The sequence below is a fragment of the Phalaenopsis equestris genome, unplaced genomic scaffold (assembly GCF_001263595.1).
Source record: "Phalaenopsis equestris unplaced genomic scaffold, ASM126359v1 Scaffold000188, whole genome shotgun sequence".
NCBI classification, from domain to species: domain Eukaryota; kingdom Viridiplantae; phylum Streptophyta; class Magnoliopsida; order Asparagales; family Orchidaceae; genus Phalaenopsis; species Phalaenopsis equestris.
Genome location: NW_018164630.1, coordinates 938,545 through 951,001, shown reverse-complemented (window position 1 = coordinate 951,001; position 12,457 = coordinate 938,545). Strand labels below are relative to the sequence as shown.

The 12,457-nt window shown below is 34.0% G+C and overlaps 1 protein-coding gene across 1 annotated transcript; it reads left to right on the top strand.

The window, feature by feature from the left end:
* The first annotated feature begins 978 nt into the window (after nt 1–978).
* LOC110022385 lies at nt 979–11,644 on the top strand. The gene is made up of 3 exons (XM_020721294.1): nt 979–1,543; nt 1,654–3,313; nt 10,954–11,644. Exons 2-3 carry the CDS (start codon nt 1,763–1,765, stop codon nt 11,341–11,343), a joined length of 1,941 nt encoding a protein of 646 aa, XP_020576953.1. The 5' UTR covers nt 979–1,543; nt 1,654–1,762; the 3' UTR covers nt 11,344–11,644.
* Nucleotides 11,645–12,457: the final 813 nt, after the last annotated feature.

Sequence of the window (12,457 nt, the reverse complement as noted above, 5' to 3'; positions counted from 1 at the left end):
GAACTCCTCTTCGAAATAGCAAGGAAGAAGAAATCTCTCACTTTCCCTCCACTCTTACAATCTCTCGAAGAATTCCTCACAATCTCTTCACTCTAATGGAACCTTTCTAACCTCCAGGCTCTCTAGAGCTCTCACAACCTCCTCTCTTTTCTCCTCGTTCGGCCAAAATCTTTTCTTTAATGATGTGGATGAGTTTTCCCAAGAGTTTCTTAAGCACCCCTCCAAATTCGGCCTTATCTATTGCACAAGTACACATAACCGTCGATCTCGCCGTCGGCGGCCTCGATGGCGCCGTCGGCGGCCCTCTGGAGATTTTTTCCTTTAGGCTCAGGAAAAGATTAGCCTCGGGAAAAGCTCGCCGTCGGCGCCCTAGTTCAAATCTCTACATTTTGATCATTTTTGCTCCAAATCCGCTCCTTTTTGCATCTTTTTGCTCCATTAATTCTAATTCAGCATTCCTGTAACAAAACGTCAAAAATATCTTTCTTTAAAGTGCAATATCATCAAAAACAGTATAAAATAGGTATGAAAATCTCAACATATTTTCTTCTGATCAGTACGTCTATCGTACGCAAATTTTTTTCGTAGTAGAGACTTTTTACCTGACTTTTTAATTATTTTTTGCGTGAAATAAAATTTCCTACGAGGTTTTTAACTAAAAAACGACGGGTAATCATTTGAATGCATGAAATTCACAAAAGAGTAACTTGGATGGTTCCGAGAAGAATAAAATTAATGAAAATTCTCAATGATTAAATGTTAGTTTGGTTGATTATATATAATTAAAATTGGTTTTATTACATTATAATTAGGACTAATATTAATGCCATAATAAATTTTGCGGGAGCTACAATTTTAAAAGTTAATGGTTAGAGCACTAAGTAGCAGACTAATCAAATATAGAACTTCCATCGCCTGCGCTGCCTGAACACAACAATATCACCACTGTGGGAGATGCAACTGGAGTGGCACTTCGGTAATTTACGGTAACTTGAAGGGGCATTCCATTCGACTATCGATGGAGCAGTTCTTATTGCCGCTGGGCCACTTAGGGAAGAATGTGTCACCCGTCGCCGGTCATGGGAACTGGTCGCTCGTAGCCGGCTTAGAGAGAGAGAGAGAGAGAACTCGATTCGAGAGTGAGATCCAAGAGAGAAGAAGTAAGGGGGCGGACGGAGACGGCCTATGGCGGATCTCAGTTCCACGGCGAACTTGGATAGGTCTCTTCCATGGTCTTGGACTTTATAGATCTCAGCAGTACTTCATTTCTTCTTTTTTTTTCCACTACGACCGGTCGTTCTGTTAGGTCTAACCTCTCCGATGATTCTCTTTACTCGGTTGCTTTGGGGATCCGAATTTTGGCTGAGATCCAGCGGTTTCCATCATCTTTGTTAAGCGATGGGCGTTGGCGGATGCTAGGGCCTCTGTGTTTCTGCTGCTCTTTGAGTACTACTGAAAATTTTGTGGATTTTTCGTGTGTCTTTACGGGTTCCAGTAGCTTGGAGAAGGTGTCTTCAAATTATTTGTCTTAGATTAAGTGGAGGTATGCAGTTTGTTTCAACTTTCCCTCTTCGTTTTCCTTCAAAAAATGCAAATCAAAGCATCGAGCTAGATTACCTTGCACTGGCATACTCATTATAAAACCAAGAATAGGTGGAGGTGCAGGAGATGTTGTTTGTGATCGTGGTGTAAGGGTATGTTGGAATCGATTCTAGTCCCCTCCTCCATTTAGTTTTAATACTGCCAATTTTCTGAAGCACGGATGGAGGACCTCTCTAAATATTCCCACAGTCCCGCCCACCTTGCTGTTGCTCGTCGAGATCATGTTGCCCTCCGGCGGCTGGTGTCCAACCTTCCCCGCCTCCCAAAAGCAGGCGAGGTTAATACAGAGGAGGAATCCATTTCTGCTGAGCTCACAGCTGATGCGGTATCTTCTATAATTGACCGTCGGGATGTTCCTCACCGCGAAACGCCTCTCCACCTTGCCGTACGGCTTCGTGACCCCATCTCCGCTGAGATTCTCATGTCAGCTGGTGCTGACTGGTCTCTTCAAAATGACCAAGGTTGGTCTGCTCTACAGGAAGCTGTGTGTACCCGAGAGGACACGATAGCAATGATCATTGCCAGGCACTACCAGCCCCTGGCTTGGGCTAAGTGGTGCCGCCGCCTGCCTAGGATCATCTGCTCCACTGGTCGGATCCGTGATTTTTATATGGAGATCACATTCCATTTTGAAAGTTCGGTGATTCCTTTCATCGGCCGTATTGCCCCATCGGATACCTATCGGATATGGAAGCAGGGATCAAACCTCAGGGCTGACATGACTCTTGCTGGCTTTGATGGTTTCCGAATACAACGTTCAGACCAGACCTTCCTTTTTTTGGGTGATGGTGCTTCAGGGGAGCCACTTAATCCTTCAGTATCTCAGGGCTCATTGATTGTGCTTGCTCATAAGGAGAAGGAGATAACAAATGCACTTGAGGGAGCTGGAAACAAGCCCACAGAAGCTGAGGTAGCTCATGAGGTTGCTATGATGTCACAAACTAATATGTACAGGCCTGGTATTGATGTTACACAGGCAGAGCTTGTCCCTCATTTGAATTGGCGAAGACAAGAGAGGACAGAAATGGTTGGCAACTGGAAAGCAAAAGTGTATGACATGCTTCATGTGATCGTAAGTGTGAAGTCAAGAAGAGTTCCTGGTGCAATGACTGATGAGGAACTGTTTTCAGCAGATAATGATGAAAGAGTGGCTAATAATGATGAGTTTGATGATGTATTAACGGCTGAGGAAAGGATACAGCTAGATTCCGCCCTTCGTATGGGTAATTCAGAGGGTTTTGATGAGGATGAAGTGAATGGGAGTTCTGACTACAATAGTAACGCTGAGAACAGTGGCCCTTCAAAGGAGAGAAAAAGCTGGTTTGGTTGGAACAATAAAAAGGCTTCTAAAAATAATGCAGGTGAGGATGCTGAGGACTCAAAGTTACCCTCTAAATTTTCAAGATCAGCTCAAGAGAATGGAAATCATAAACACGAGTCATCAAGGGAAGAGGTAGGGGATGTTAAAAAGGGTAAAGAAAAGACCAATTCTAAGATGAAGAAAAAGAATGGAGCCACAAGTGAGCCTAATAAGCATGAAAGTGAGTACAAGAAGGGGTTACGCCCAGTTCTTTGGTTGACGCCAGACTTCCCTTTGAAGACCAGTGAGCTTCTTCCATTGCTTGACATTTTGGCAAACAAAGTCAAAGCTATTAGGAGGCTTAGGGAGCTTTTGGCGACCAAGCTCCCACAAGGAACATTTCCAGTGAAGGTAAAATTTGTATAAATTTTGAATGTCTTGAATTATGTATATATTTTAATTATCTTTCTCCTTCTATTGTACTTCTGGTTATTTAATTGCATTATTTTTACATAGTAATCAGATTGCCAGTTCAAAATCTTATATATTATGAAACCATTATTCTCTATATAATTCCCTTTTTTAAAAAGCACTAAATTCAAAAACAGTATGCAAAGTTAAATTGAAGATAGGTTTGTTTCTTTCTTTCATTCTTAAGCAAGCCATAGAACTTGCTATTATGTTGAATATTGTACTAATTGATATCTTTTTGTTTTATTTTCTACGAAGCTTTCATCTTAAAGATGTTATATTTTTAGTTATAAAGCTTGCCAATATTTTGTAGGATTTTTCAAGAAAATGTCACCTTTGTTTGTCCTTCCTTTTTTTAAAAAAATTAGAATTAGAAGAGTGTATGTTACAAAATAGGAGATTTTTTATTTGAATTTTATGCACGTATTCTATGTGAAAAACAAGGTAAGAAGCTATAAATAAATAAGTAGATAAACAACTATCAAAAGAAGAAACAAAATCTAAAAATAAGTCCTTATTTCTAGAATCTATAATTAAATGTACAATACAAATTAAATGCAGCTATCTATGAATTTTTTTACTATTATAGATGGAATGCTACTATCTTTAAATTGTTGGATGGTTGCAAATAAGATTGTTTTCGATTAATCGTTAATTATTTTTACACTCCCACTCTAATTAATTTTTATATATTTATCATTCCCATCTTTTTAATTATGTTCTTAAACTCATTCTTTGCAAAGCCTTAGTGCCATAGTGGAGACATTTGTCATTTGAGAGTTTGGAACATAATCTAGTTGATGATGCCCAACTTTTATTAGAACGAAGGAAGATTTACATACATGCCACTCGATTCCTATGTATTTACATATCTAACACCTAAATATCTAACACCTAATACATATCTAACACCTAAAATTCAATTTTTACATGCATACCACCTTACCTATGCATGAACATGTGTTTTTTACTTTTAAAAGTTAAAATGGTTGTGTTTTTTATGTGATGTGAAAGATTTGGTTGTTTAAATGTAGAGACAAAATTTAGGTGTTAAATATGTAAATATAGACAAATTTTTTGGTTGTTTAAATGTAGAGACAAAATTTAGGTGTTAGATATGTAAATATAGACAAATTTTTTGTTTAAAGAGAATTTGGCAGTATGTATGTAAGTTCGCCTAAAACTAATTATGGATAAAGCTTTAGGGTGTGTTTGGGGCATTGGTGCAGCATCGCACCGCAATTTTTAGTATTTTGCAAATTTGCATTTTGTCTCTGTTTTCAAAAAGTTGCAACTGCCCTGCGGTGGCTACTAGAAAGATGTCGTCTGAAATTTTCAAAAAAAAAAAAAATTGTGATTGCCACCACAGTTTGTTGAACAGTAGTTTCTTCTTTAATAGTTTCACAACTGCTTTTTTAAAAAACTGCAGCTATGCCAAACTGTCCCTTAGTGAGGATATGTGCAATTTAAGAGTTTGTTGTAACACAAATTTTGTTGGGACTAGTCCACTTTTTTTTTTTTTTCTAGAATGAAATGTTATTAAATCTCAATATATTTAGCGATTCCAAGGTGGACAATTTTTTTTTAATAATTGCAGCAGCATGGTTGACACGACATTTTGAGAGATTTATTTTACTTAATGTAGTGTTCTTCATACAATTTTTTTAGCCACAATTCTTTGCAAATGCCAAATTTCGTTGCCTTATGTTAGGCTTAAATTTCGCGCCTTGAGACTCTGGATTTCCTTATGTCTCCATTTAACCAAGTTTCATCGTACATAAGTAGAGGAAGTAGAGGTGGATCTTTGGTCCGATGCATTTTCATCTCAATCAATATTTATGAAAAATTCAATTGCTTAGTTGGAAAACCTCTTAAGTTCTTATATAATAGCTAATTTTTTGGTTGAGCTGCCTTAGAATATGTTCAATAGCTTTTATGTGGTTTTTAGCATGATTATTCATGTACTGTCTAAAAATAATAACATGGAACCCAACACTAAAACCAATGAGAGAGGTGGATCACCAACAATATGTTGATTCATATCTTTATCAACAAGCTTGTTATCTATGATGAACCTATTTTTCTTTGTTGGTTCCATTGAAGGCTTGCTAGTTTATATTCATCCATTTATATTTTTTGAAGTCGACAAAGAATATACTTTGTAAAATAACAATACCTTATTTTTATCATGCCTCTTCATATCAAGAAAATCTTTAAATTTTTCTCATTTTTTACCTCAAATTTCTTTTGCTAAAAGCTTTTTTATTCTAGCTAGCTTTTCCTTGAGATCAACTAGCAATATTATATTGTCCACAAGCATAATTGTAAACATCTTTTTTTCTTTTTTTAAGTGCTTTATAAAGAAACTATGGTCAGATTAATATTTCGTGTACTCATAATTTTCAACATATTTGGAGAATTTGCCAAATTAGTCATTAGAGATTACTTGAGGTCATATAAAGTTTTTTCTAATTTTATATGCCTTATTGGTATTTTCTATGATCTTCTAATTTAAGTGGGATCTCCATGTATAATTTTGTTACTCAAGATCCCTATTAAGGAAAATATTGTTAGGGCATGGGCAGCTTTTTCACTGTCTTGTTTCTTAAACCATCACCACAGCTGTGTTTGACTACTATTTTTTTGCTGCTTTCTAAAAAATTTTGTGGTGGGAATTGTTTTTTCTCCTGAAGTTTAATTGTAAGAAAGCTGCTATTTGATTTTTTCTAAAAAAATATCTATAATACCCACAACAACTTTAAGAAATATTCTTATTTCACAACTTTGTAATGACATTTGCAAAAATTTACAACAAAAGGCCTTTAATATCAAGACGATGTAGAGGATAGCTCAAATTTTTGACAATGAACGAGCGAAACTCAAATTTTGTTGAGATGGGCAACATGAGAGAAATTTTCTTGATAATCAATATCATATTATTGGATGTGCTCTTCTGTTGCGCTTTAAATTTATCCATGCTCACATTAAATTTTTATTTAGCAATAATGACACATTTTTTATCAACCTTTTTTTTCTTGTTGGGGTTCAAAAACTTATGAGGCATGGGTTTCTTCTATTTTAGTTTTCTTCAATTCGAAACTTTAAGAGCCTCGTGAACATTTCTGTAATTTGTATTTTATCAAGAGAAGTGATAAAAGAATAAAATCTAATGAAAGCTATTTATAAGTTATGAAATGATAGATTGTGAGTTTGGTGCATGACCTCGTCAACTTCCTCAAGCAACGGGCAATAAAGATTGTTATCATCATCTATGAGTTTATTCTCAATAATCTGTACTTATTTATTCCTTGAATTAGATTCAAATTTTCTGAATGTGTTGAAGACATGTTGATTGCTTCCCTCAGCTCTTTTTCGCCTCTTAGTATAGAGATGAATCGTAATCTTCATAGATTGGGTGTATTGATAAGGCTATGTAGTTTATGGTTTTAGCGAATCAATTCTGGATTGGTTGTATTGATAAGATGATGAGGGGGTTTATGATTCTAGTGAGGCTTTAATAGGTTATTTGAAAGACAATGAGAAATGTCATTATTTATAGTTTGATAAGAGATGATGGTTCTTCCCTTGAGTTTTAGATTTTGAATAATAAGTCTAGTGTTTTAAGGAAGGTTTTTATGTCTATTGAATTGTATTGAATTGAGAATATTATTTGTACCCTTTTTTATTTGGAGTGCCCAATAAAGATTCCCTTATTATACTTTTGGTTTAATTTTCTTAAACGGTGAGAATGAATTTGAATGTAGATTGAACATATGATAATTTTGCTCTTGTGCATTAAATAAAGGTTTGAATATGAGTTTGAAATCTATTTATTAATAAAATATGTAGCTATTAGGATTGTTTCTCTCCAATGATATTTAGGAACATTAGTGATCTAGCCACCTCTAAGAGATGCGTATTTTCTTGTTCAACAACACCATATTGAAGAGTATCAATAAAGAAGCTTTGGTGGATAATTTCTTGATGTAAGAGATAATTTGCTAAGATTGGTTTGAAGTATTCATTGGCATTTTTAATCTTACGACTTGAAATTTGGAATGAAATTGACTGTAGATCATGGTGTCATAATAGTTAAAATTTTATCCAGCTTCAGCTTTTTGTTTCATTAAGAAAAATTCAACTTCAATAAGTATGATTGTCGATGATGGAAATAAATTATCAAGTTCAATAGACATTTTGTACTCTATATGCTCCCCACACATCAATACGGATTGAAAGAAAAGTTGGGAAGGTTTGGCTAAGATGAAAACCATGAGTGTGTTAGCTAGATGATAAATTTCACACTCAGAAGTCTTTTTAGTTTTTGTTGGTGAAAAGAGAGCGAATTAATTTTTCATGATGATTAAAGTCTGGTGTCTCCTAGTTGATAGTTCTTAAGCTAGATATCATTATCATTATTTGAAATGTTCTTGGAATTTGGAATAGGGTTTTGGTTGATTATGTGTGTTTTATCTAAAAACAACTTTGCTGACAATTTTTTCCTTTTTGTCTGTTCTGAAGAGTCCTCCTAAGATTCTGGAGGGATCATTCTTTAAAGCTTAGAGTTAATGTACGCATCTTTACACTATCAATCATCTTCCTTCAATTCAAGTCCTAAAAGTGACAATTTTTTTCTTGGGCAAATTTGTTGATGGATAATAAGTTGTAATCTATATTAAGCACTTGATGCGCTTGTCATGCCAAATATTTTAAGAAAATGACAGAACACAACTTATTCTGACCGCCTTTAATAGTGATTTACCTGCAATCCAAAAATTATAATGTTTACAGCATTTATTGTAGTTATTTAAAACATTTTTTTATCTTCTATAATTTGATTTGATATTTTCGAGTCTACCATTCAAGTAGTATTCGTGTTGTATACAATGACACATCTAAAAATTTATCTTTATAAGTAATTAAATTCATTCTAGTGATTTTTTAGAATAAGCTTTTGTTGGGAGAGTAGTTTGCTGCTGCTGTTTGTTATCTGAACGGCTAATAAAGGAAGGAGAGGGTTGCTGTGGTTTGTTTTTATCTCTGATTTTGGAATTTTTTAGTCTAGTATTTCATCATTGATATTTCATATTTTGAATATGAAATTTTCTTTTTGAGGGTTATTTTTAACATTATATTTGCTAGATTTTCTACCATTGGCTTCTTCATGACATCTGTCACCATCTTCTTTGCAAAAGGCAGAACCTTAATGTCCTTGGTATTTTCTTAAAAATTTGAATAAGAAGAGAGGAGAGTAGATTAAGAGGTTTGTATAACTGAAATTTGTTTATTTGTTTTGTGTCAAATATAAGATGAGAACTTACACATAAATAGGCAGAAAGTTACCTATAAATGAAGAAATTAAATTGGAAACAAATTTTTAATTATAGAATCTATAATTAATTGCACTTCTTAAATGAAACACATCTTTCAACAATTATTATACATAAAAGTTATTATCCATAGATTATTATATTATTGTGAATGAAAAGTTACTATCTGCATATTGTTGATTATTTTCAACACTTCTGTTTTATGATACTTCTAGCCATGTGTGAAATACATCATTGATGCTGGTGCTTTGATACTATATGAATAAATTAACTTGTCCTCTTTCATTTCAAATGTATAAATGCTGTCCTATTGTTTAATTTACACAGAAACCATGAAAAAATATTGAAAATCTAGCTAAAAAAAAGTATTGGCAAATTGCAATGAGCGGATGATTACTGAAAAGGAGGAACTAATGCAACTCATTGTTGTATTTCCAAGTTCGAGCAGTATATGCTATTAGAATTAACATTGAAAATAAGTAGTTGATTGTTTAATTTACCATTAATCTTGCATCTGTTATGCTTATTGCTATCGATATCAGTTTGTGTGGTAAGAAATATACTAATGGTGCAACTTGAAAATGTTATTGGTCATTTTTACTGGTATTTATGGATCCTATCCATCTAGATTATCCTCCTTGCTTTTATGTCTTAGGTTGTTGTTGATAAATTTAAAATCCTAAAGAGTGGAAAGTGGTTCTGTTGAAAAAATTGTTACTTATGGTTTCCATTTCGTCAGCCGGTCTTATTGAATTTTTATATATTTTTTTGATATAAATGAAATGGCTTGGTAATAATCTAATGTTAGATCTCGGATGCTTGATCCAAAATTAAGGAGAGTGAGCGTTGAGTAGTAAATAATTTATATAAAATGAGCATGCTAAAAAAAAGAAACTATTAAGATAGATATGGTGCAAATCTAGGAAGGATAAATTAAAGAATAAAAAATGGGCTTTGGTGATTTGGACATTTACAACAAAGGATACACAATTCACTCATTAGATGACAGAGAAAATATGTGTGAGAGAATTTGGAAAGAAAAGGGTAGACCTAATGTGACTGATGAAGATTATTTAAAATGATTTGCAGAATAAATTTAACACCTCCTGAAATATTCTGCAGGAGTTGACCTAAGGTTTTTGTACTACAGTATTCTTGTTGCAGGTATGGAGTATATCTGTAGCATTTTGTCTTTGTTCCTCTCAAACAACATAGCTTTCCCGATTTGCTTTTCCATGTAGGTTAATGAGCTCTATTAGTGTTCTTGATGGAACTGTTTGAGTATTAATATTCTACAAACTTTTAGATGATCAATCGATGTCGTTGCTCGTGCGCATATTTCACATATTTCACAGTGAGATGCACTATAGTAGAGCTAAAGACAACTTTTCCATTTCACTTTGGTGGCAGTTTTAAGTTTTCAGAAAGTCTAGGGAAGCATCCATGTGATTGTGTGCAATCTGATATCCCAAGTGCTATTGAAATTCACTAAATTTATTTTTATTACAGTTTTTTAATTTTAGTTAAGATGATAGTGGTCCTAGGGCAATGCTATGTTTCTTTTTTGACCTAGGTGTCAGATGCTCTTGAGGGATAAACTGCTGACGAAATGAGAGAACTGTTTTTGAATTATCACAAGGCCGAAAACTTGTTTATGAGTGTTTTTTAAAATTTTAAAAACAAGTAGGCAACATATTTTTTTTATTTTTAAACTTATTTTAAAATATGAAAAACAAAAATTGATCCCTAACTTGGCCTAATCTATTCTCGCCAACTTTCACTTTTTTTTTTTTTTTTTTTTTGTTCGTGCGAAGCACACTCTTCCCTTGGAAACAATTAAAACTGCCTGTGATTCATTATGCACACTGAACGAAGCAATTTTCTTTTGTCTACGTTGTTTTGGCATGCGACTATTTGGTGAAATGCTCTGAGCTTATGTTTGATTAAATTTATAAAATGTGGAAACATTATAGCTGAGCAGGGAGCAGCCATTTTAAACTATATCCCAAATTTTGTTCAATGTTTAAGTTCCAGCATATTTGGTTTTATCTAAAGTTAAAATACACTTCAGTATGCTTATCATTTATTTTAGTTTTTACTGATGTGATTATGCTGTGATTTAGTGGCCTTTTGTTTGATCTATTTTTCTTGAAAACAGACATGTGAAATATCATTTTCCGTTTATCTTCATTTATTCTATTATGTTCTTAAAGGCAGCACGATACTAAGTCTTGTTGACTTGGATCTTAGGTGGCCATCCCAATTGTCCCCACAATTCGAGTTGTTGTTACATTCACGAAATTTGAAGAGTTGAGTCCCCCCTCTGATGAGTTTGCAACACCACTTTCTAGTCCGACTCACCTTCAGGATTGCAAGGCCAAGTCATCAGAAACATCAAGTTCATGGTACTCATGGGTAAGAGGCGGTCGAGGCGGGCAATCCGGTGATGAAAGTGAAAGCAAAAACTGGAAAGATGAGATTGACCCTTTCACCATACCATCAGATTACACCTGGGTTGACGCGAATGAAAGGAAGCGAAGAATGAAGGCCAGGAAGGTCAAGAACAAGAGGGTGATTTCTGGTAAGAAGCAGGCGTCGAGAAGTGCAGATGGCCAACAACTCGATGGCGTTGAGGATTAGGTAACCCTTATATATATGCAGTGAAACGACATAGATGATTTGCATGGTTTATATGTAAATCAGTGACTCAACGTCGGACATGACAATGCTGATCTCCGGTGCTTACATATTCTTAGCTTTCTTGTGTATTGTGGGTGTTTTGCCGTCAACACAAACTATTTATTCTGTGATGTAGGTCCAAAAAGGCCGCCTTCCCCTAATTGTTATATCCATGTAGTCTTCTTCTTTAAAGAAGTTGGTGATTCATTTGTTTGGAAGGGAACATGAGCTTATATTGTGATTCATTTGTTTGTTTTTCTCACACTATAGGCTTGATTTCTGCTCTTTTTTATGAGTTTTTGCAAGAGGGATATTCTTCCTAGCTCTTGTGATTTGCTTTTAAAATTATTGCTTCTGATCTTCTTCTTAAATCAATCTCTAAGATATTCAGGCTTGTAAGTTGGAACGACAATTGAGCTTTCCTTTGGCCTTATTGATGCATTTTATTTTTAGCCTTTTTTTTTTTTGGTTTTATCTATCAAGTTTTTGTTGCTGCTTAATGTTGTATCCTTTTTCAATGAATAAAATATGCCTTGTTTTATGTTTTAAAGCAAATAATGAATGCTAATTTTTTATATTATTATCATTAAAATTATATATAATATGTTCAGTATTTATTCTTTTAATTTCAAACTTTCTGTCTTCTAAATACTTGCTCTAATTTTTTTATTTTTTATTTACTTATTTTGATAGGTATTTTACAAAATATGAGTGTATCAAAAACCACATTTTGAGGCATAATCCCATGAGTATAATTCTCTAAAATTAATACTTGGTTGTTCTTAATGGGTTAAAGTCTTTTTTAACTAATACCACATATCATCAAGTTGTTAACAGTTGAGCTAACTTTTGTGAAGATGATTTGGAACATAACATCTTATAACCATAAAAAAGCTCTCAACTTAGTCACATGGTATATATATATTAACATGTGACTAAGTTAATTCTTAATAAAAGTTAGCTCAATTGTTAACAACTTGATGATATGAGGTGCTAGTTAAACAATACTTTAACCCATTAAGAATAACCCATTAAGAACAACCAATTATTAATTTAACAACCTATGTTGCTCGTG

Coding starts and splice junctions, on each gene's coding strand:
- LOC110022385 (XM_020721294.1), top strand. CDS start 1,763: ATGGAGGACCTCTCTAAATATTCCCACAGTCCCGCCCACCTTGCTGTT. Junction 3,314..10,953: donor AAGGAACATTTCCAGTGAAG/GTAAAATTTGTA, acceptor CTTGGATCTTAG/GTGGCCATCCCAATTGTCCC.